This window comes from Melanotaenia boesemani, chromosome 16 (genome assembly GCF_017639745.1).
Source record: "Melanotaenia boesemani isolate fMelBoe1 chromosome 16, fMelBoe1.pri, whole genome shotgun sequence".
Classification (NCBI taxonomy): Eukaryota; Metazoa; Chordata; class Actinopteri; order Atheriniformes; family Melanotaeniidae; genus Melanotaenia; species Melanotaenia boesemani.
The window spans coordinates 30,262,823-30,286,912 of record NC_055697.1 but is presented as its reverse complement, the minus strand read 5'-3'; the positions used below and the strand labels follow the sequence as shown (position 1 = coordinate 30,286,912).

The 24,090-nt window shown below is 39.8% G+C and overlaps 1 protein-coding gene across 2 annotated transcripts in view; it reads right to left on the bottom strand.

The window, feature by feature from the left end:
- LOC121655350 (protein kinase C epsilon type-like) overlaps positions 1 to 11,704 on the bottom strand; it is a 101,937-nt gene extending 90,233 nt beyond the window's left edge. Inside the window, exon 1 of one of the 2 annotated variants that reach the window (XM_042009933.1) lies at positions 10,605 to 11,704. In XM_042009933.1, coding sequence (XP_041865867.1) covers positions 10,605 to 10,952 — 348 coding nt within the window. In that variant the 5' untranslated portion in view covers positions 10,953 to 11,704. The remainder of the gene's footprint in view (positions 1 to 10,604) is intronic. The other variant, XM_042009932.1, reaches the window with a different exon arrangement.
- Positions 11,705 to 24,090: the final 12,386 nt, after the last annotated feature.

Here is a 24,090-nt window from a genome sequence, read left to right as displayed (position 1 = left end):
AACATGCAAATGCAAACACGTCACAGCTGTGCACACATTCTGGTTTTAATCCAAATACCTTAGAAGCCACAAATTTAAATTCTCATCTGCAACAAAAAGGAGGCTGGAAAAAAAAGAATAAATAAATAAAAATGAGGCAGTCAAGGTGCTAATAGCACTAAACTTTAAATCCATCTACAAATTCCACAATTCTTGACAAGTTTTCTACTTTCCAACCTAAGTCTTCTTACAAATATCTTCTCTTGGATGGACCTGTTTCAGAACTAAAACCAGAGTCTAACTGGGGGGGTCATTCTCAGCTCCATTATCAGAACTATTTTCATTGACTGTGCCTGTGTCTGTATCTGCTTTGCTCCTGAATGATCTATCCCAGTTCCTGCCCCCAACTTATCAGAGAAGAATCCTTCATACTGGCCTTTCTGCCCCCAAGAAATGGATTGCTATGAGGTGGAAGCACCCCAGCAAGCTTTAAGTTAATGACTGGATCCTCACATTTCTTTCTTTCTTTAAAATTGATCTGAAACTGTCCAGAGCTTGTGTGATTGAAGTAAGGAGGTCTAATATTAGACTGTGGGAAGTGGCAGCGGAGAAAGTGAAGAGGAATTTAGTCATGGTGTGTTTGTGTGCCCCTTAGTGGGTGAGCTTGTGGGTGTAGTTTTGTGGGGGTTTTTTTTTTTTTATCGCAGTAGATTATTTCTGCATGTCTACAGAAATATTTTTTGCTGTTCTATTTTTGTATTTTAATCAAAAAACAAAAGTAAAATAAAAACAAAAAGGCATCTGGAGCCTGAGTTCTTAAGTTATCATACATCAAATCTGCCCTCTGCAATCTTCTCCAACCGTTCAAAATAAAAATTCATTTTTTTTTATTATTCAAATGTTTAACCGATTATCAAACTGAGATAACATGAAATAACCAGAAGGAGAAAAAGACATATTTGAGCTACATCACTCACTCTTTTATTCACATGCTCAACAACCTATTTTACGCAAGACCGGAGATGCACACAGCAATAACCCAAAGATCATCTTGCTGCGTTCAGCAATTATTATTTATAAAAGCTTCAGCTTTGTTGGAGTGGGATGCACCTCCAGCATGTAAAATGTTAACAATTTGTTCATTTCATTTAAGCACTTACTGGAAGACACTTGAGTTGAGTGATTACAATGTAATGAGTATTTATTTGCATTCTTCTGGTCATCCGTCACACGCAGAGATAAAGTCAGAACTTGTGCTACATAATAAATGACACACAGTAGAAAAACAATGTGCTGACTAACAGTAGCACCCTCCCAGGAGGAAAGTCTGTTCCTGGAAGGCTTGTCCTCACAGACAGGTGACACAGCTCTCCTGAAAAGATATCGCTGAAACAAACAATGAGCACATTATGTTTGTGGTTATGTTCTTGTGACTTTGTGTGTAACTCAATCATATTTGTTCCAAATCAGAGGTGCCCAAATCCAGTCCTTCTCATCCCACACCTGGATCAAAGGAATGGCTCGTTACCAGGCCTCTGCAGAGCTGAATAACGTGTGCATGAGAGAATTCAGCCATTTGATTCAGGTGTGTTGGAGAAGGGATGCATCTAAACGTTGTGTGATAGTAGCTCTCAAAGACTGGACTTTGGCACCCCTTTTCTAAACAGTTGGTATACAAAAGGGTTCCCCACCTCCAGTCCTCAAGGCCCACTGTCCTGCAGACTTTTGATGTTTCCCTGCTTTGACACCTGACTTAAATTAATGGCTCAAAAGCAGATTTATGCAGAGATCCATTTAATATGAATCAGGTGTGTTGCTGAAGGGAAACATCTAATACCAGCAGGATAGTGGACCTTAGGGACCAGGGTTGGGGATCACTGCTATAGACAACCACATAGGACAACATTAAAATTTAGAAAATCTGATTTCTATGGGAACACTGGATGCAGAGAGGAAACCTAAGTTGGGACCAGGTTAAGCCTGGTTCAGGGTGGGGTGTTTTCTTTTCACCTACTGGTCAAATCTAGTTTTAAGATCTTTCCATTTATGTTGGGTCCTAACACATTACATCTGAGCAGAAGGTAAATAGCTTCTCTTTTTGCAAGAGTGAAATTAGGTTTATGTTTGGAAGACATAAGTTTAAAAGAGACAGCATCATTTCTAGTGTATTTAAGCCTTGCTTGAGAGAAATGTTACTGGATCAAACCCAGAAGCAGGGGCCAGACTACACAGTCATTACAACAGCACAGTGTGTTCCAGCTCCAACCACCTCTGTCATCGAGTTGCTTGACTTCTGTCCTATTCTGTTTAAGTTTCTTGTCACTGAGTTAAGAAAAGAAAGCCAGAACTGTAAGAAACCAAGTAACAATCATGGAATAATGCATCAAGAATAGTGCAAGTCTGGAGAAAGTTACCACAACTCTCATTACCAAGTCATACTGCTCACAGTTTAAACTGATCATTTAGAAAAAAATTGTATAGGATCTGAACTAAAAGTGTACTTGTGCCCAAAAGCTGAAAATGACGTACACCAAAAAAAGATCCAGACTCATAAAACCATGCAGATGCACATTTCCAAGCAATCACAGACTACTTTGAAATGTGCGCACCTGAATTGGCCTCATATCCTGCCCTGATCACGCCCAAACCAGCTATATGGTCCATGCTAAGCAGGACATGAACATTGTGACATATGAAGAAGCTGCTTATGAAAGAGGAAATCATGGCAGAAACGTAATAAACAAAAAGAAAAGAAACTTTTTCAACACAGAAATTGAAGTGCTCGTTGGAGAGGTAGATGCCAGAAAAGAAATGTGGTTTGGTGGCCACAGCAAGAAAACGATGCGAGTGCAAAATGTTGATGTGGTGCAGTCTGTCATTGTGACTGACAAAACTGTAGCAGAAAACAACTAGAGGCACTCAGAGAGCGCAGACCTCCACCAAGCCACTGCATTGTTTTCTTTTATTTGCCAATGACTGTGGGTATTAATGCTTAGTTAGAAGTTAGAAGCTGTAATGGCAAAATTATCCCTATCTCCCTATAACAAAGAATCCTTTAAAAATTCCTATATCCAGACGGTGATCTGGATAACCCCCCAAAATCTAATCACTCATTAAAGATTTTTTACCCTGGTTCAGAGCCTGTGCTGCTCATTTGGTTTCTCCTCATGCATTAGACATTTTTGGAATCTGCTGAGGTGTATCCACGGCAACAAAAAAGTTATTTACCTGCAGGATTAACTAATTAAGCTCTCCAAAAACACAATTAATAGGTGAAATAACACACCATATCCCAAAGTTGAAAAGGAAGCAAAGAGGATGCAGGGCAGGAGCAAGGCAGAGAGAAATGAGGAGGAAATTCAAACCCTTTCTTCCAACCGTTCTGATGTGAAACATGAGCTCGCTAGGTAACAAAATGGATGAGCTCGAAGCAATAACAACTTTCAGAAGTAAATACAGCCATGCATTTATTTTAAGCAGAGTTGCAACAATGGAGTAAGAGTTGATAAGAGTTCAGGATCACCACCATCACCTGTCTTATTATTGGAGAGACCCCAGAGCCTGTGGTCCACCAAACTGTGGAATCCCAGCTATAGAAGCCACAATGCACTAAAAAGAACCACAACACAGATAGTTGAGAGGGCTGCAATAGTTTTTTGTGTCTCACTTAAGTCTTTTGTGTAAAATCTGAAAATAGCCAGTCGTTATTGCAGTAACCTTAGAGGGACATTCCAGGTCATGGTTGATTTCCAACATCAAATTTAAGAATAACATGCCTTGGAAATCAATTTGTTCTGATTGTATCTACCCCTGGTGTACCAATAAATTGAAGTAAAAGGAAGTGCAGCCCTATCAAGTGTAAAATGAGTTAAACCATGCTTTAATAAGCATAATTAGCTGGGTTTAAAAAACTGATTTATCGATTCAAATCGATTCAAATCAATTAAAATGAAATAAATCCAATATTATTTCATAAAACTTGGATATAGATTTTTTTATATGTCCTCATTTCTGGTAACGTGATCCTACTCAGGCGTGACTTACCGAGGCTCGGCGAGATCTTAGCATATATACACACACAACTGGTTTCCTGTGTTTCCTCCATCCAAAATCAACTTTTCTTGCCAAGATGATGTCAAGTTCAGATGTTTATAATCACCAGTGCGGATTACATTCACCTATAAAGTCTTTTGCAGCATATTACCGCTCACATTAGCAGCTAACGCTAAAACCGTGGCACTCATGTTAGCAGCTAATGCTAATGGATGCCACCACGTTCTACAACAGGAAGTGATGTTACCACACACATATGTACTTTAAAATAAATCCAACATGGTCAATTAAAGTCACATTTCCTCTAGAACAGGTTTACATTTAGTCTTTTTATCAAAAAGTAAACAGTCTGATGCTATTTATCTGGTTTACATGATTGCATGTCACAGCTGCACCTGCTCACACACACAGATGTGAGCACGAACACACAGGTTTCCGTTAGAGGACAGAGGCCCCGCGTCGGAAAACACATCAACCAGCTGAAAATCAGACAGAAATATGAGTTTTCTAGATTCTCCCAGGCAGGTGGAGAATGAAGCATCTTGCTTCAATGAGGAGCAGATGGAAGATGTCTCCTGCTCCTGTCATCACGGTTGTCACGGAAACGCGCACAGCTGAGCAAGCTGAATCTACGTCATTGAAAGAATTTCTGAGTCATATTACAGCTTAAAATTAATCCAGTATTCTATTATTATCTATTATTAACCTTTCATCAGGACATTCAGAAACTTTTTAAATGTCCTAAGTGTTTGTTTTTTTTTTGTTTGTTTTTTGTTTTTATTTTTCCTTCATCACAAGTTTTTCTGGCTGTGAATCTGGGAAAACACTGAATTGTTCTGGTATTTTAGAAATGCATGTAGATGTTTTAGGTCAGATTATTACAGTAATTTGATTACTCACATATAACTGATTTTGATTGTCAAGTAAATGCACTCAGTGTTTGGAATAATTTCATAAATATATAAAGTATTAAAATAGTTATCTGAGAATGTCTTTAATATTCAAGAAAAACAGGTGGTGTTACACAATTATCTGTAAATGAATCGATATCGAATTGGATTAAACTGAAACTGAATCGAAATAGGTTGCTGTGAATGGAATCGATTCAAGAAATTAGTGCCCTACAATTCCCACATTTGTTTCTCAGTCTTTGGCAAATAAAGTTTTTATGGTGGTGAACAATTTGCCATCATTGATTTTCGCAGATCATGAGAAAATATTTTCACGTTTCGTTTCGTTTTTTTTTTTTTTTTTGCTATTAGGTTTATCAAATGAGGCTGCTGGTGTTTGTCAGATTGGTTTGTGGCTTTAAAGATGAGTAAAAGACGTGTAATTCTTCAATATCAAGTCTCTGCATCAGCTCTGCTGGTCCGTGAACCGCGTGAAAAACCACCACACTGCAGACTTCTCTCTCGCTTATGATAACATTACTCACCAGGAAATTACTCAAACTGTTTGAGTCCCACATCGTGGTATGTTGTTTTTCTTTGTCTGAGATGACCTAATACTGAGCCTCTGTTGAGACCTGCTCAACATGGAACGATATGGTTTTAGAACTGCTTTCAGTCAGGTGGATGGACACAGATCAGATACTGAGACTAGGTTTGACTGTATTTTAACTTTATGGATGTTTTAAAAATACAGTTGTGTACTAGTGGTACTTCATGTCAGGCAAATAAGGCATCCCAGTTCTTCCAGCTTTGACCCCCTTATAAGTAGTTTTTGAGAAATATCTACCTTCCATCCTCTCATGTCCCCTACTTTCCCACTTTGTCCATAAATAACCTGCCAGTCTCATAGATAATGATAATGATCAAACACCCAAGTGATTCAAAGAACAATAGGCAGCTTTTTCCTGCTGCTGTGCAAGCGCATATATGAGTGTATAAGTGTGTATGATGCATGTGACCAAACCGAACCCCCTCTTGCATCCTTTGTAGTTCAGCTGTGGGTCACTGGTTCATCTAACAAGAGCACAACAAAGCTAGCAGGGTCTGAACTGTGTGAGTGTAGCGGCTCGGCCCGAGCGTCTACGTCGTGGAAAAAACATGTTTGTGTTCAGGAAATTTATCTGAATGTCGAAGTGTAGTGAAGGCCAAGAATTTCCATGTTAGGGGATGTTTTTATTCTCTCCCTGTTTTAACTTTAGTCACATTTCTGCTGCAACTTTACTGCCAAGGCTACAGCTGATAGGGAAACGTTTAGCCACAGATTTCAGTCTGTTTTGGTTCTCTGGACAGAAACATGACTTCAGATGGAAGACAGTGTCGTCTGTCTGTGCTGGATCTGAAGTTTGCCCATTAAACCAGTTGGCCATTGCAACTGTGCACGTTGTGCATTGCTTTTCCATTTTCTTATGATATTATTGCTACATTGAAGATGTTTTACTTTAAAATTACTTTAAAAAGTTAATTGTGAAGCTAATCTTAATCAGCTACAAATATCTCATATTGTAGGTTAATAAAAGCTGAATGCAGACACATCTGTCTTGGTATCTGTCAGCAATGTTGCAAACAGAAGGGGGTTTTAATGGAAATGCTCTTTAGTTATCACAGTTGGCTTACTTTTACTTGTTCACACTCAGCTAATAGCACCTTGTTGGTGTGTGTTGCCAAATAATTTCCTGACAATGGAGAATTCAAGAGTGAAAACAACACTAAAACAGCATGTTCATACACTTACTACCTCCACTCAGAAAACTTTCAATCTTCTGTGCAAAGCTGCAAAGTGTAAGGATGGTGCAACATTTGCAGCTGGTAGTGCACAGGGGGCAATATATTCGCTGTGGAAGATGTTTGCATTCTTTGTGACCACTTTTGTTTCTCTACAAGCAAACCTTTACAGATGTTCTGAAATTAGGAAACACGCCAGGCTACTGGATGCAAAAAAAGGTAAGACTTTAAATTTCTAACTTTAAAAGCTCGGTATCACTAACAGGAAAATGCTGCATCCAGTCTACATATCTTTTTGAGTGTCGAGAAATGTCAAACAAATCTATAACCTCCTCAAATTTAAAAATATGTGCTTCAGACCAATGGTAGACGCATCAGATTGTTGGTAGAAATTTGCCTTTTGAGCCAGCAGAAGACACTCTATTGTTGGTTTGACCCAATGGAAACCTCTGAAAAACCTCTCAGCAATCTCATGTTGTGTTTGATACATTGCTACAAAAATGGAGGAGTCTAGCAAGTCAAGCTTACCTAAGAGGACAAAGACACCTACTAATCTGAGGTTTTTGAAGGTATTTAGGACGATGATGTGAAATCCCAATAATACCGTATACCAGTCCAGTAAATAATAATTTGATCACTGATTTGGGATCACTGTGGGGTTTATTAGCTGTAATTGTTGGCTTTAGATTACATAAAACTTCACTCTGCAGTTTACATACATATAAGTATTACAACTGAGTAACAAAACGTTTTATTGGGGATCCACTGATGTTTCAAAAGCTATCCAGCTGCTGGTAAAGTGTGAGTCAGGCCTATCCTAATGCTCGCACCCATGACCTTCACAAATATCTGTGAATCAGTCACCCAAATCTGGTCCTAGTTTCAGAATTCTCGCTCTTCTCAATTCAGCGCAGTTTATCTTTACAACCCAAGCATCAACCTCCGGCGGTGAAATGTGAAGCCTAAGCACAAGTGCAAAAAATTGCAGTTCCCTCCTCATCCACTAGGGGCTGGCTCCAGAACAGAACAAATCCCCATAGACTCCCATGTTAAAAAGACCAACTTCACAGCAGAAATAAACATGTTTAACGCCTGGTACAAAAATCCATTTTAGGATTAAAAGTTTACCTTTATGACAACTGTGAGGGGGTGATTTTTTTTTTCTAACTCATCTGTTTGGATGTTATTTAATTTTGAAATTCGGCATAATTAGGGGCGTGTCCTTTTGATTGACATGTATCCAATATACGCGGCAAGAAGGGAGAGTGCAGCACAAACGCAGTTTTTAGCCGGCTAACGGTACGCCTTAGCTTTAGCCCGCCTACCTTCATTAGCCGGTTAGCTTACATTAGATCCAAGCTGGCTCAGTTAGGTCTTGGCTACAGGCAGCTCGGAGTTTGATAGACGTCAATCACCCCCTTGAAGTACTGTGAAAAAGTTATACAGGCTTTTATTAGTACAAGGGTGGACTATTGTAATGGTTTGTATGTGGGTCGACCCCAATCCTCCCGACAAAGGTAGATTAAGCGCATCGATACTCTGGAGTCAGTACTCCGATACCGCCCAGTCAAAATATCGGATTTGATACTTTTTTGAATATCAACATACCACTGTCTAATACAAAACTATAAGTTTTCAATTCTGCAAGTTTTAGTAAAAACTACGAGCGAAGCCAGCCACAGCGGAGTCCTTCCATGTCACATGATTACGGTAGCCAATCAGATGTCACGATGAGGATGCTGCCAGTGTTACTGATGAAGTTGTGTTTTAATATTTTACTGGTTGCAGGTTCTTGTGCATTATGTTTCATTAAATTTATTATATTACAATTCTATATTTTATTAAATTCAATTAAAAAAATCATTTGTAGTTTAATTAGTTTATCATTTAAAACATAGTTTTATTTTAACCTTATCTTTCTTTAATTTACTAATTAATATATTTTATTCTAATTTTATTAGCATTTTTTTCAAGTCATGAGTTTTATTCATATTTCATATTGACCTTCAAGTTATTAAAATGGTTGATTTTCCTTTAGGGGGTATAAATGAAAAAGTACCATAAGCTGAAGCTATCGTACTGACATCCCTAATTCAGGATAATAATATTTATAAATTTCCAGCACATAAAAGCATTCTGGCTGCAGAATAAATTGCACTGAATCTTCTCTCTTTCTGTCAGTTGTTTTTGGGTTTATTGTTGTTAAAATGCAGATTATTAGCATCAGCAGGTCCCTGTGATTACTGAGCAACAGAGGAAGAGATGATGGAGGGAGGATTAGTAATCACGGCCATTTGTCTGAACTGAATTCATTTTACATAACAGTATAATTAAAGCTAAGTTTAAAATACTTTTTCATTCTTTAACCTGCTGCCTGAAGCATGAGTTATAGATAAACCCACATATCAGGACTGTAAAGCTTCTGTCATTAGTGATTCACAGCCTGACGTTATTAATCATGTTACCTCATAGTTTTATCTTGATTACATTAAGACGTTTATGTAATTGTTATATTTCAGACCTACTAAAACAAGCAGTGCAGACATAACAGGGGCATGATTATTTAAGTGCAGATGTGGTGGGTCTCGTGTTCTTCGGAATATTTTGCTTCCAACCCAGCTGATAGTTTCTGCTGGTGGGTGCTCATTTATCCACGTTTCTGAAACATCTCATACAAATCAATAAGGTCATCTGTAGCAAACTAATCAGTTGTTTTGCTGAGTCATTATAAATTGATCGAGCTAAAAAGACTAATGTCCATCAGTTCAAGCTTCTAGACCCACAGGATATAAGTGTTTACCTGCACTTCTTCTGTAATATGGGTCCATTAGAGAAGACCTAATGCTTCTGTACTTCTAAGTACGTACACATAGTAGTGTGCAAACATCTTGAGATGCCACTCTTTTCCTTATATCTTGCTTCCAAGCAGTCAGACTTTAATCTCATGAAATGGTCTGCAGCACTTTTTATTGCCATTGGGTGCTTTTTTCCCCTCATTTCTCAGTCTGATCCTTGCACTTGAACACCTTGAGAAGAATGTGTTGCTTTATTTAATCCACTTAACCCTGACGTTTGAATAGTTTAAGCAAAAAAAAACTCAAGGGGTGAATCAGTGTTGTGTTAATACATAACAGAAAACTTAGTGAAGAACCAAATGATGTGTTACAAAGACACGCCATTTCTTCCTCTTTCTTTAGTTGTATTTATGAAAGATAACATAGTTTGAAAGGCAGAAAACAAAAAATTTCCAAAGAGGTATGAGCTGAAAACTTTGCATATCTCAGCATGGTATGCAGTGTGTCCTTAAAACATTTAAGGAAAGTGAATAAGTGAGGACTAAAGAAGAAGTGTCAAGACTAAGAGATGCTTCAACAGATTAACAGATCCAAAAGTCCTGATGTCCTGAACAAATATGAAGACCTGACACAGGACCTGAGAGATGCATCTGAACCTTCAGCTGATCCAGAAATGGTCTCCATGGAAGGCTGTCTGTCTAGAGGCCATTCTTAAAGAAGGAAGCTGGGAGAAAAGGCTGCGATATGTCACATGACAGGAACTAGACTGAAAATCGTGGCAGCAGGTCTGATGGAGCATCCTCCCCAGAACCCGGTCCTAACAATACTGAAGCAGTGTGAGATCTGGACAGACAACAGAAGAAAAGGCAGAAACATCCAAAGAGCTTTGGAAAGTCCTCCAAGAACTCTGGAGAACTATTCCTGATGATGAAATAATGAGAAACTTTATTTTTAAAAAAATGCTGAAGAATAAATCTGCTCGGACCAAATATTGACTTTCAAGCTACTAAAGAATTATTTTCTGCTTCCTGTAGATAAAATAATTATATGAGAAAACGGTCTAATAGTTATAGTCAGTCCCCCACGTGTCTCCACTCTGACTCACCCAGTCCTCGAAGTGTTTGCTGTCGTTTTGCAGGATGTCCTCAAACTGGATGATGCAGTTGGCCACGAAGTCATCGTAGCCGATGGGGGCGTCGTGGAAGACGGACAGCTCTATCTTGCGGCCGTCGTGGACCTCTGTGGTGAACTCGTCATTCCACGCGGGGCTGTTGGTCTTCTGCTTAGTGGATGTCTGGCCCACGCGCGAGTTGTCCACGTTCAGGGCGATGTATGTGTCCAGAAGGAAGCTTTGGGTCTTGGGACCGACAGCGTGACGCAGGGACCAAGCCGTCGGTTTGAGGTCCAGAGCCTCGCAGATCTTGATCTTAAGCTGCCCGTTGAAGACCACCATGGTGCTGAGAGGGTCCACAAAACCCCTTTCCCCAAACGAACCAGCAGTAAAGCGACTCCTCTCAGCGTTCGTATAACGGCTCTGTTCAACCGGTGGTCCTCCAGACAGATACTCAGCCCTTCCAGTTCAGTGTGAGGGAGACGGCGCAGTCCTGATGGGCTCTTTCAGTTTCTCAGAACTGAACTGCTTTTTGTTTTTGTCCCAGATCTCTTCACTTGTCAAATACAGCATAAAGCCCCGCGTTAGAAGCTTAATTGCAGCGGCGGTTAGACCGGGAAGCCCTCCTCAGAAGTGCGCAGAAGAAACGTGAATAACTACCAACAACGGCGAGCAAAGGCCCCTAGATGTGAGCCGCTGTGTCATGTTTTTTTTTTTTTTTTTTTTTTTTTACCTTAGAGCCTTTTAAAAAGTCCCTCAGCTGCAGCGGGGCTCCCGGGAAGCGGCAGCCTGTGTTGCTTTACACCGTGCGCAGGGTGGGAGGCTCCAGATGCCTGCTGACAGCCGCCGCGACTCATCGGGGATGTTCGAGTCGGACCGCCGCGACCAGACAGCGGCTGGTAGCGACCGCAGCAGGGGCGGGGAAGAGGGGGCGGATTTGGGCTGGTGGGTGGATAGGTAAATATGGACTCCTTGCAGCTGGGCCTGGTTTTATCCACTGCTAATGTTGGACATACCCCCGGCTGCCTCTCCACCCGACACTGCTCTCCGTCTCAGTGCGCAGGAAATGGAAAAATAAATTAATGAAAAAAAAGCATCAGATTTAAGAGAGGGACAGGAGGTGCTGATAAGGTGAACCTGGGTAAATACAGAAACAAAAACTATTCTAATTTTATGAACGTGCCCATGCATACGGCTCTTCTTTTACCAGCACAGACAGATCCGGAGACAAACGCACGCTGTCATGCAGCATCCAGTTCTGCAAGCAAAACTGTTTGAAATGCATCGGTGGGGGGGAGCAACAGCGTCTCTTAACAGTGTAAATGTGGAAGTAAGCCAGATGTCCTCACTCTCCACTGCTGCAAGTCCAGGTGCAGAAATATGAACATTCATCCACTCAATAAAGGCCAACTGCCAAGTCCATAAAAGATGGACCCTCAGAGGATGAATGCAGGGATATGTGAGGCATGAGTGGAATTTCAAAGAGATGACTGGAAACCATATCATCCATTAGCCTCGTGACCATGCTCTCTGCAGCTCTTCGCTGCACTGTAAGCCACATATATCAAACATGCAGCTTAGTATCTTCATTGAAACGTTTATATGCACATATTTGGGCAATATTTATTTTTTTCCCCACAAGTTTGTGATCTAAAGGGGCAAAATAAACACATATATGAGATAAGTAGCCTTGCCTAACAGAGTAAAATGAACTGGATTAGGGCAGATGTAACATGTGACATACAGAGAAATTAGATTTTCTGCGTTTTATTGCACAGATCATTGCTTTACACATACAGAAGCTGTTTCTCCAAAGAGTGGCTCGCCATCTGTACAGGAATGTCTCTGAATGGCATCAGTACTGGAACAGTGTGTTTATCTTCACAGCTTTCAGTAATAATCTGCATCCAAACAGCTTGTAACAGGGCACTAGGCAGGTATCACACACTGAGTGCATGAAGAGAAATTATATCTTGTAAGTAATTTTAACAAATATGTAGCTACAGTAAGGTGTTGTCTTTGTAAAAAAAAAAAAAAAAAAGAAGCAGGAGGAAAATAATTACATTACAAAATCACTGATCATAATAACAGTTTTTGATCTCTTACATCATAATATAAGAGCACGAAATAGTTTATTCATTCAGTTTAATTCATTCTTGATACAATCTAACAAAAACAGATAAAATATTAAAAAACCAAGAATGAAAAGTAGCAGAAAGAAGAAATACCCTGTTTACATCACAATTTAATCTTAGTGTAAATACAAAATTCCTAAGAAACCTGAAAAAACAAAAAACAAACAAACAAAAAAACAACCAAACAAGTGTAAATAAAATCAAGCTAATAAGCTTCTCATTTTTACCTGAAAAGGCTTGCATCATTTTAAACCATCACAATATAACAGAAGAACCATTAATACATTATTTTAAAAGATCATTTTAACCCTCTTTTTGAATTTATTATTTATTTAAGGGACTGAGGGAAAAGCAAAAAACAGATGGCGGCTTCTCTAAAACTGACAACATAAAGTGAAAATATTACTTGCTGTGAATGTGGTTTATATCAGTATCAAGAAATCCAGAAACACACTACAGCTTGAACTCTGCTGACCCCTCCTGTGTGTTGTCTGTAACTTCATGTGTGAACCACATGCACGAGCACTGACGTGTTTTTTCCCTCAGTGCAGAACAAAGACATTTTTTTGGTTGGAGAAAACAACCAGGAGGCAGAATCGTTGATCTTAGGTGATTCTTAACTCACCAAATGTTCCATTTCCTCATGTTTCCACACATAAGACAAAGCAAGACACCAACAGGTGGAAATAATAACATTAAAGGCGACTCTGCTCCACACCATCAATACACAGAAAGTTTTCTGTTGTGTTTGCTCACAGAAAATGGATGTTAATTTCAACAGTTTTTTTTAATAAAAAGTCTTTTTCTTCCTTTTTGAAAGATAATTACATAGTTCAAAAGTTATTTTTGTGTATTTCTTTCTAATATGAAAACAGTATTTGTGACTAGTTTTCTCGTGAGACCTGATGATGTGTCTCCTGCACAGACAAGAATCAAACACAAGATGAGGAAAATTCCCAGACTCAGACACATCCTGGCCTCTTCTCCGCGATGGATGAAGTTTTCCTGTAGCTGTCATCACGGTAGGAATCCCCCCCCCCCCCCCACGCCGTGTTATCGGCTCAGACCACAAACCTGCACCTCAATTATTTTACAAGTTAAATAACAAATACTGTAAATAAAAAAGTACATTCATTTAAAAATAGAAAATAAAAACAATGTCATGTTGTGACCAAAGAACATATGCAAAACTTAAGTGTATAAAATACACTTAAAAATATTAAAACTTTTCTAAACAAACATTACAAAGTCACTCAGCAACTGATTAATTTAAAACCAAGTAAAATTAATTGAAACAACAAAAATAGAGTAAAATAAAAGATTTTTGGACAGTATTGAAGTCATGGAGCTTCTCTTCCCTTAAAATATAAAAAAACCTTACTCATTAGTCAAACTCCTCTTATTATTACATTACAAACTCAATGTGTGTATAACTTGTCTCTAAAATCATACTAAACAATAAATACTGTGTTGACTGTACTGTTTACAGCAAGTACTTCTACAACAAGCTAGAAATTATGAAAGTGCTTTAATTATAGAAGATTTCGACTGATAGAGAGAAGACCGAAGTTAGTATCTCAGACCAGAGCTTGTTGATTTCAGAGTCGCACATGACGTGATTCTGTAGCGACAGGATCAGAATCCACATCAGAAGCATGAAATCCCCGTCTATTCACAAAAAAAATGTATAAGCATCATGTAGGAAATGAAAGAGTTGTGTCAGAATGGCCCAAAATAGCGAAAAAGCAATAGGACGTGTTGAGGCATCTGGATTTGGGAAATCTAAAATGAACATGCAACTTTTTCAAAAATGATATTTAAGAAACTTTTTCATGCACTGCTGTTTGAAGCAAAGTAGGAAAACCTGCCTTTAACTCGGGCTTTACACGTCTAAACTGCCTGCCTGACCTGTGGCTGCTGTTCAGAAAATCCTGGCCTTTGCTTCAAAACTGGAAGATCCACATGATCGAAAGTGTACTTCTTTTAAAACGAGTGTACTTTGGATATGGAGACTGACAAGATGAAAGAAAATAATGTTTGTATTTGAATGCAAGAAAGGACAATTCGAACATGGAGTGCAATACAGAAATAAGTCGATCCTGTTCAAGCATTCCTTGTTTCCACACTTGTAAAAGTGCAGCCAATCAGTGGAAGGGATCACGGAGTCATGGTCACCAGATCCTTTAACCAGATGACCGTGTACTGTGTACTGAGATGTGGCAGGGCATCAGAGTACTACTTTAGGTCTTTAAGTTATCACACGTCTGATTAGAAAATATTCTGGAGTTCTCTAGAGTTCTATTCTGGGTCCTCTGTTTTCCAAAACTGACCTACTCTCTCTGGCTCAAAAAATGCCAAGCAGCTCTATAACAGCCAAATGTGTGGACCAATTTTCCCATTACACCTAATGACATAAATCTACATAACCATACCACCATATGGGGATCATTATTCCTAACAAGGAATCATAAAGAGCCTTGAACAAACAACTGGATGTTCCAAAGTGTCCTTTAATCAAACAAAAAGAACAATTTAAACTATGTGCTGAGCTTCAATCTGCAAAAGCTAAAAACTAGCTGCATCAAGTCTGTAGCAAAGTCAGCCTACAATCACCTTAAGACTGTTTCAAAGAATGATTAGTAGTCCCAGTATTAGTAGCAGTGCATGTACTGGTCTGTCTAAAACAGGAATGTCCAACCCTGGTCCTGAAGGGCCACTGTCCTGCAGCTATAAGATGTTTCCTTCTCCAACACACCTGATTCAAATGAAACACGTTGTGCTAACAGGTCTGCAGCCTTCTTTATGACCCATTCATTTCATTCAGGTGGGCTGAAGCAGGAAATGCCAGAACCAGCTGGAGCTGGTTCAGAACGCTGCAGCTGGAGTTCTCAGTCCACCAAAAGTGGACCATATCGGCCCAGCTAAAAGACCTCTACACTGGCTTTTTGTCCATGATTGTAAAATACTGATGTTAGTTGTTAAAGCTTTAGGTCATTTGTTGGTCTTATAAACCAGGGATGTCAAACTACTGCCATGCAGGTTTTATTTGTTTCCTGCTCCAACACCAGATTCAAATCAAAGGGCTTCAATAGCTTGTTGTGCACAAAGATCTATTCATTTCATTCAGGTGTGTTGGAGGAGGTAAACAACTACAACCTGAAGGACAGCAGCCCTCGAGGACAGGAGTTTGACATCTGTATAGTGCATGCTGCAACACTTCTTCTAAATACAAGCTGGACTTTCTTGTTTGTCTCTGAATGTGACTGAATTAAACCAAAGAACTTTGATTATTAACTTTGACTACAGAGAACCTTCACAGTACTAAAATGAACCAGTTCATAGTTATTTTCCCCAGTATGTTGCTGCGAGCCATTACCCTCAGAATACTGCATGTTCCTAGTGTTCCCACCCATTCAGTCCACGCTCGTAGCCAGCCGCAGATTTCACTCCTACAGTAAAAAAAAAAAAAAACATGAGAAAAAGCTTGTTTTTTTTTTTTTTTTGTTTGTTTTTTTTTAATGAGGAATTATTCGGCTATGAGGTAGGAACCAGGCTGAGACAGGAAACAAAGGATGGACCTCAAAGTGCAAAACATTTAAAAATGATTTTTCTTTTCATTAAATCACTTTTCAGTGATTTAAAAGTGCAAAATTCAGAATGAAGAAGTAAAATAACAAAACAAAAAATTACATGCAGACCATATGTCTGCATTTGTCAAGTTTATGAAAGCTGAGGGCTCCTCTTTCCTCAAAGGCTGCAGGTCTCCGACAAACTGCAGAAGGTTTTCCAGCTGAAGACCATGGAGCTGCTGCTGCTGGACGCCGGTATTTAGTTCTGGCTGGTAGAGGATCTGCTTTAGCACGCTGTTGCCAAGTCTTTTTTACTGTTTTAGAGATATTTAGTTCACATACCTTGGAAGGCTAGCTGGGTGCTTTATTGCCGTTTCAGGTTTGCTGTTGACACCCGGCGGGCAAAGTTTACACAAAAAGGAAAGATTTCTCCCTCCTCAATCATCACCGACCTTTTTAAATAATTATTTTAAATGATCATATGAATATGCTGTAGTGATCATTGATGCAGAGGTGGTGCTGCTGCCTTCATTGGATTTTGCCTCCATGCTTTGCTAAGTGATGGCACATGCGCAGTGAGGATCTGTGGTGGCTGGTGTTGCCAGATTTGGTGTTTTTCACCTGTATATTAAAGCCTGTTTATGGTGTGTTTTAGCCGGGAATTTGCTTGGAAGGCTCCATGGAAATCTGGCTTTCTCTTGAACAAAGTTCAGCTGTGAGAGAACGCCGTTCACAAACGCCAGAATGAGCGCGCGCACAATAACGTTCATCAGGCAGAAATACGTTCAGTTCACCCAAAATATAAACCAGTTCATGAACAAGCACGTTCAGGCACAACATTGTTTTTATGGACTCTTCAAAGTATTTTTTCTTGTTGTTGAAGTATGTAGTATAAATAAAATCTGCTGTGCTGTGCTTGTGCAGAAAGATGTGACCAAATAGTAGGGTTGACACTAAATAGGGGGCCTGTTTTGTTTGCTTATTTATTTAAAGCACATTAAACCTTTCATGGAAAAAAGCATTTAAATCACACATCATACCCTTTAAATCCTTCGAGCCCAGTGCTTGTTTCTTTTCATAATCATAGTAGATTTGTCAAATGTGGAAATATCAGTATATGTGTTACTCTTGAAGAAAAAATGAAGATGGTTCATAGCATAAATGAAAAAAGTCTTTTAAAAAAAACAAAACACCTTCATGATGAATATGAACATCCCTTTAATGATGCAGCTGCAGCTTTAAATTCTTTTACCAAATCATATGTGAACAAAATCTCTGCAAAGACCAACTCTGATAAAGAGAAGCAGAACTCAGTTAGAGAGGTTTTAGTACAAATAGTCCAGGTGAGATCACAAAGATGGCCATTTTGGCCCAGTTTAGCATCATCTGTTCTCATGGCCTTGCAGCTCAAGTTTAATCTTGAGGAAACTCGTGGACTGAGGAAAGTAATTGAGCTGAAAGCTCTAAAAAAAAATAGTAAAAATAATAACAAAACAAAATCAGGTAGGCTTCATGCTAAGACTTAAAATAGCCGTTTTCCAGATAATTTAGATTTTTTTTCTTTTCATTGGGTTTAGAAAAGTTGCACCAGCAGTAATTGAACAGCAGAGGTCATCAAATAACAACAAACATTCATTATCTTCTTCCAATCTCCATGTAGAATTTTCTCTTTCTACCACTTACTCTACCTTTGTGTGATTTTGGTCTCTTTTTATCTGTATTGGTATTACGGTTGTAATGGTATTTAATAATCAGTCTCAACACTTTCTGCTTTATAGCACATCTTTTCTATTAAACACCACAGCTGGGAGTGAAAGACCTTAAAGCAGGTGCAGCAGTTTGCACATACCTGCTCTGTTTTCCTGTGTCCCCTCGTAATCCTCGTTCGTCCACCTCCGGCACAGTTAGTTGTTCCACTATTTAATTATAAACAAATTGCTAAAAATCAATATTAGTTTATTTTTTTCCCTTTTTCATTTTTCTCACAGTGGGTTCTTTGTGTAAGCCAATCAATATCTGGCCCTTGAGGAGAGGTTAAAAACGATCTATAATAGGATTCAAGTCAAGCAGCAGGAATAACAACAAGCCAAACCAATTTCCCCCAGGCTAACGGTGAGGTTTAATGGCCATGTTTGCTGTCCTTCAGAGCTTTAAACCAGGACATGTGTGCACGCAGGTGGCAGCTCACGTTTATTAGGCTTTTCAGACCAGAAATAATTAAACAGAAATGTCTTATTTGCATCCATTTAGCAAGAAATGCAGCTATGCATGATTATATCTCTCCAAAATGTCACACTGTACTGACAGATGTGAAACCACACTCCTTTCCTTCCTGCATCCTTGACCTTGTCATTCATCTCAGCTTGCCAGTCAAAGGAGCACCAAGATCAGCATTCACATCACAGGACATTTGATAAATACTCTGCCTAATTTAGAGGGAAGGCAGATGGTCTTGATGTTGGCAAAAGAGCTGTGGAATTACTGCAAAGAGAGAAGAATGTGTCAGCAGCATCAAGGTGCACTGTGGGAGAGCTGGAGGCAGTGCTGCATCCCAGAGGGGGGGTTGTGGAGAGAAAAACACCAGCCAGCAACAAACCAGCACTTTCCTCAAGAAATGGCTGAGCGCCAGGACACCTGGTGTAGTCTGATGATGTGGAATCTAAATGAAAACCAACTAAATAGGACTTTAAACTGTGGGGGGAAACGGTAGAAGCATCCAAAAAGGAGCTCTGAAGGCTTTTTCTGAATATTAAAGAAGCTGAGATTCAGTCTGCAGCACTCAGTGTTTTCCTGAAGTTACTCAAAAGCAGAAGGTACAACTAAAATGCATTTATCCGTCCTGTTTAATCATCTTTTATCCAAACCAGGTAGTTCCTGTCAACATGCTAGAATGTGGAAGCTACTCCCAACGCATGGAGAGTTTCACCAAGTCCAGCACTCTGAGCTGTACACTAAGCGGAAGAATAGAGGCCAGGAGGTGGTGAGCATCAGAGCCCCTATCCAGGATGAAACCACAAAGCTCCAGGGCTACATCTAGATCAGGGGTCTGAAAGTCAAACTGCTCAAGGGCCACTCATGATATTGTCATCTCTTCGAAGGGCCACATTAATATTGAAGTACAAGAAATAAAACTGCAGTATTTCCAAACATTTCTTCTATTTGAATTAGTAACAGTTCCCACATATTTAACAAAATCAAATACAAACAGCAGTCTATGCATTATTATATATAGTTCTACTGAACATTTAGTGCAGGTGAATTTTTCTTGCTATGACACTAAAATCTTGCACTGAAAATACATAAATAGATAAATAAAAAGATCCCTGAGCTCACATGTAGCATTTTACTTCTGACACCTGACAGCGTTTCTCCTCACAAAGTTTAGCTACATCTGTCCTGATGGAGGTCACAGTTGAAACCCTCAGTACAGCTTCAAGATGTTTATCACCCACCCTGGACCTGTACTTGCATTTATTCAAGTTCACAGCAGAGAAAAGCTTCTCACAGAGATATGTGCTTCCATAAAGACGCACCACACGACTAAACACTTTTAAAAATTCTGTAGCCTACGTAGTCTGCACACTTCGAAGTGTGCACACCCTGAATTGGGACACACCTCATGCCACAAAACTCAAATCATCTCCAAATGCTTTCTTGAACATGACAATGAGTTCACTGTACTCCAAAGGCCTCCACAGTCATCAGATCTCACAGAGCGTGTCTATATCAACGTAACCTCACCAATGAATGCATCAATAAATGCTTTTTCTTGCGCTGTTTTACAGTGGAGTAGAAATGTGGATGGATGTATCAGCCTGTTCGCGCTCACCTTGTAAAACACCAGGTTTGTGCACCGGCATGTTGTGCAGTCAGTAGCAGAAACTGAATGACTGCACAATCAATGGCAGAAATGTGATTCTCTTCATTGCGCTGAAGCAGAGTGATATCTGGCGTGAGTGGAGTTTATCTCCTGGTTTGCAGATTCTCGTCTTCTGGCTCTCTGGGTGTTTTTTTGTGAGCCCTCCAGGAGCACAGATGCAAATCTTGGCTTTGTTTTCCAAAAAGCAACGTTTGGCTCCAGATATTGTTTGTGTCTTTAAAGCCTTCAGAGGGAGATACAGTTTTAAATCAGGCAGACTGTTATGGGAATTAGGCCTCCGCTGTGTCGATCTGGTTTTAATGTTTCTGTCATATCTGCCTCTGAATCAACTCAAGCGCATCCAAGCTCTGCTCCAGAAAGTTTAGTGAGAAATAAAAAAGGTTCATTTCTGATTGAGACACATCCTTTCTCAGCTTCTACTACTTCCCATGTTCCCAGATCACTGACTGATCGCTGAGATAGATGAACAGACTGACAGATTGTTTCTGGCTTTAGATGAATATTTAGATACTGAATCAGGCAAGATTAAGTGTGGATGTGGATATGCTACAATATCTCTCAACTCTGTGGAAGCCAATTGTTCCAGAAGAAATGACCATTTTCCTGCAGTTTTATTAGTAATCATTCCCTGTGGTTTAACTTCTGTGGATAGAAAAAGGGTTTTATTTTTGTTTAAATGGGTCAAAAAAATCTGTATTTAAACCAGCATAAATAATTATTCGGTGCTAAATCAAACAAAAGAAATGAGTAATGCCTGTTTACCTAAAAACTCTTGCACTTCATGTTTATGTAAGAATGCATTTAATAAATCCTAAGAAACATTTAATACAAACTATATTAAGGTAATTTGCTAAAGGGTTCTTTTGTGTAAAGTGGGGTACCTTAGCACATGATAAGGTGTGCAAGAGTACGGGGTTGTGGTTGTTTCTAAATTCTCCAACATTCTCTGGAAATAGGTCAGGACTGCAGGTAGGCCAGTCTAGTACCCGTATCCTTCTCTTCTTGAGCCATGCTGCTGTACTGTGTGCAGTAATTTTCTATAGTCTTGTTGAGAAATGCATAATTTTCCCCAGAAACAAATGTGGTCTTGAAGGCAGCATAAGTTGCTGTAGCATCTCAGTGAACCTTTTTGCAATAATGCGACATCATTATTATAAATATTTTAATAATGAATGTGAAAATTGTTATGTAAAAATGATATGAGGTTTATTATTGTAAGAATATGGTTTTATTATTGCTGAGTATCTTTTTACATTATTTGTGCATGGCAATGAAATGTATGTAATGTATTGTATAATAATTTTGATCATGTCATTTTAAATGTGTAATTCTTTTTCTGGACCCCAGGAAGAATAGCTACAGCTTTGCTGTGCTAATGGGGATTCAAATAAATAAATAAACAAACAAACAATCATACAACCCCATACGTCATGGAACCCTTAAACAACCCTGTACGTCACAGAACCCCCCCCCCCCCCTTTTTTTAACCTGTCCTGTCCGGCATCATAGCAAGCAGAATGATAGCTGTGTTGTCCCAAACAAATTTGCTTTGCCAAGGGGAGGCTTATGGGTTTAAGGCTCCTCTTGATAATCTGATTTATTTATTTATTTATTTACTTTGAATCATGGAATCTATGTAATCTTGCTGGACCTGACCGGAGGGGACAGAAAAAGAAGGAAGACAACAAAAAGAAGCAAAAGGGAAGGAAGAAAGGAGAAAGACAAAAACACCACAAACAAAAAGCAACAACCCTTCAATCCAAACCATCACCAGACAACAAACTGTTCCACTTGTACATAAACACACCAGAAAATTTCCAGCAGCTTTTACTGAAAACCAGTTTAAGAGTGATTAAGTGTTCTAATAACCAAATCAAAAAGACAAATCACAAACGTATCACAACAACAACCAGATACAAACTCACAGAAAAAAAAAAAAGAAAAATGATCTCTTAGTATATAAACCCACTGGACAACTCAGTGACTGTGTCAGCATGCAGAGGAGGAGGAATAAGGAGTGATCAGTGGTGAGGTTAGAGGCAGACCAGGGCAGCCCAGAGACCCGGGCCATCAGCAGCAACCCCGGAGCACGAACCCAAGCTACCCCACCCCGAAGACGACTCCAGCCCCACCGCGGTCTTGGGGCACAGGCCCCAGTGGGCCAAGATCGGCAGCCACCGGCCCTGCCAGGGACCGGACATCCTGGGCGGCCCGAGCGAAGGACCCCAGGAGCCCAGAGGCCCAGAGCCCCCCCCCCCCGCAAAAGGGCTCACACCATGCCCAGGAGAACCGGACCCCCCCAGACAACCACCCGGCATGGCCATCACCCACCCCGATGTTCCAGGGCACCATCGACCCTTTTTTTGAAAAAAATAAGTCTGGTATATGTCAAAGATTAGCCTATGTGTATCAAAAGTTCAAATGTACTACTTTACTACATCATTTGAAGACAAAAAGTCCATTAAAATACATTTGAACATATTAGCTATTAAAAATCTTGCATTTGTCAATTAAAGGTTTAATTAAAAAAAATAAAGTGAGTAATTTTTACTGTTCACTACTAAAATCAGCCATTTAAAGGCATATGCATTAAGTGCAAATGCTGAGCCAGAGTGGCCCTGAGGAGCATGGACCATCCCTAAAATCTTAAAAAGTTCAACAGTAAAGCTGCAGAAAAAGAAACCTTTACTTTTATAGTGCCAAATCACAACAGTCACTTCAAGACACATACAGGCGTAATCAACCATTTTAACTTTAAATATTTCTTAAAGTCTAGACCCTGTCTAAATCCATAAAAATGAATAAATATGGTAAAACATTCATCCCTCTTAAAGTATTGATTCCTATTTCAGCTACACAAACAAGTTCAGTGAATGAGTTTGGCACAACTCGGGTCATTCATATTTTTCTGACTCTGCTAAAAGTGTCCTACAGAACAACGTGGCCTATAAAAGTCACTAAAAGGCGTGCCGTGTCTCCCCTGTGCATATATGCACATCCTTTTTTTTTTTTTTTTTTTTTTTTTTTTTTTTTTTGCTAAAATATGAATAGTATCTTAAGGTTTTCAGACTTAAATAATCATTTCTCTGGAATTGGCTGGAGATCAATAAAGAAATGATGAACAGAATTAGATGTGACAGAAATAAGTCATCCAATTCATTGTTACACAGTGAGAACTGAGCATTTGTCTTGCTTCATGCGTAAAAATCCCACCGCTCCGCTTGCTGCAGACGGATGTCAGACCCTTTGTCTCTGCCTCGTGCCTTTGACGTTTAAAGGGAACTGGCCCTTTAACCGCGCGGCTGTACTGCTCATGCTCGGGGCTTTGTGCAGGAGTTTCCCCCAGTCAGAAACCAGCTGTGGAATCCAAAAGGAGAGCCCAGGCAACAGAGAGAAGCACCGCTCCGTGACTGTCGCATCCTCCGACAGCCAACCCCGAGCAGAGGGCACGTCTTTGTCTGGGAACGCTTCCAGCGGAGGGGTGGCGCACGTCGATCATCTGAGCTCTGAGCTTTACTCCATCAACCCGGATTACATTACGCCAAGGGGGCATCATCTGGTCACGACCGCGTGTTTACATCCTCACATCAGATCCTTCACCATAGTGGAAGTTATGTGAAAGACACGCGGGGACGCTCCGCGGAGCGCGTAATAAGCTTTTTTTTATGTTTGTGGCTGCACGGAACTGGTGACTCCGGCAGGAAACGCGTGTGAGTTGTTTACATCAAAGTTTCCATCTGATTGCTCGGCCCAGTAGTTTGTTCCCACCCGCTCGGCATGCTCTGACGGCGCGTAGTCCCTGTTTCGCTGCACCTTTCCCCGCAGGCGTTACAGGTATAGGCTACCTGAGCCAGCGGATGACGGCGGGTCAGCTCACAGCGTGAGGGCTCAGTTTG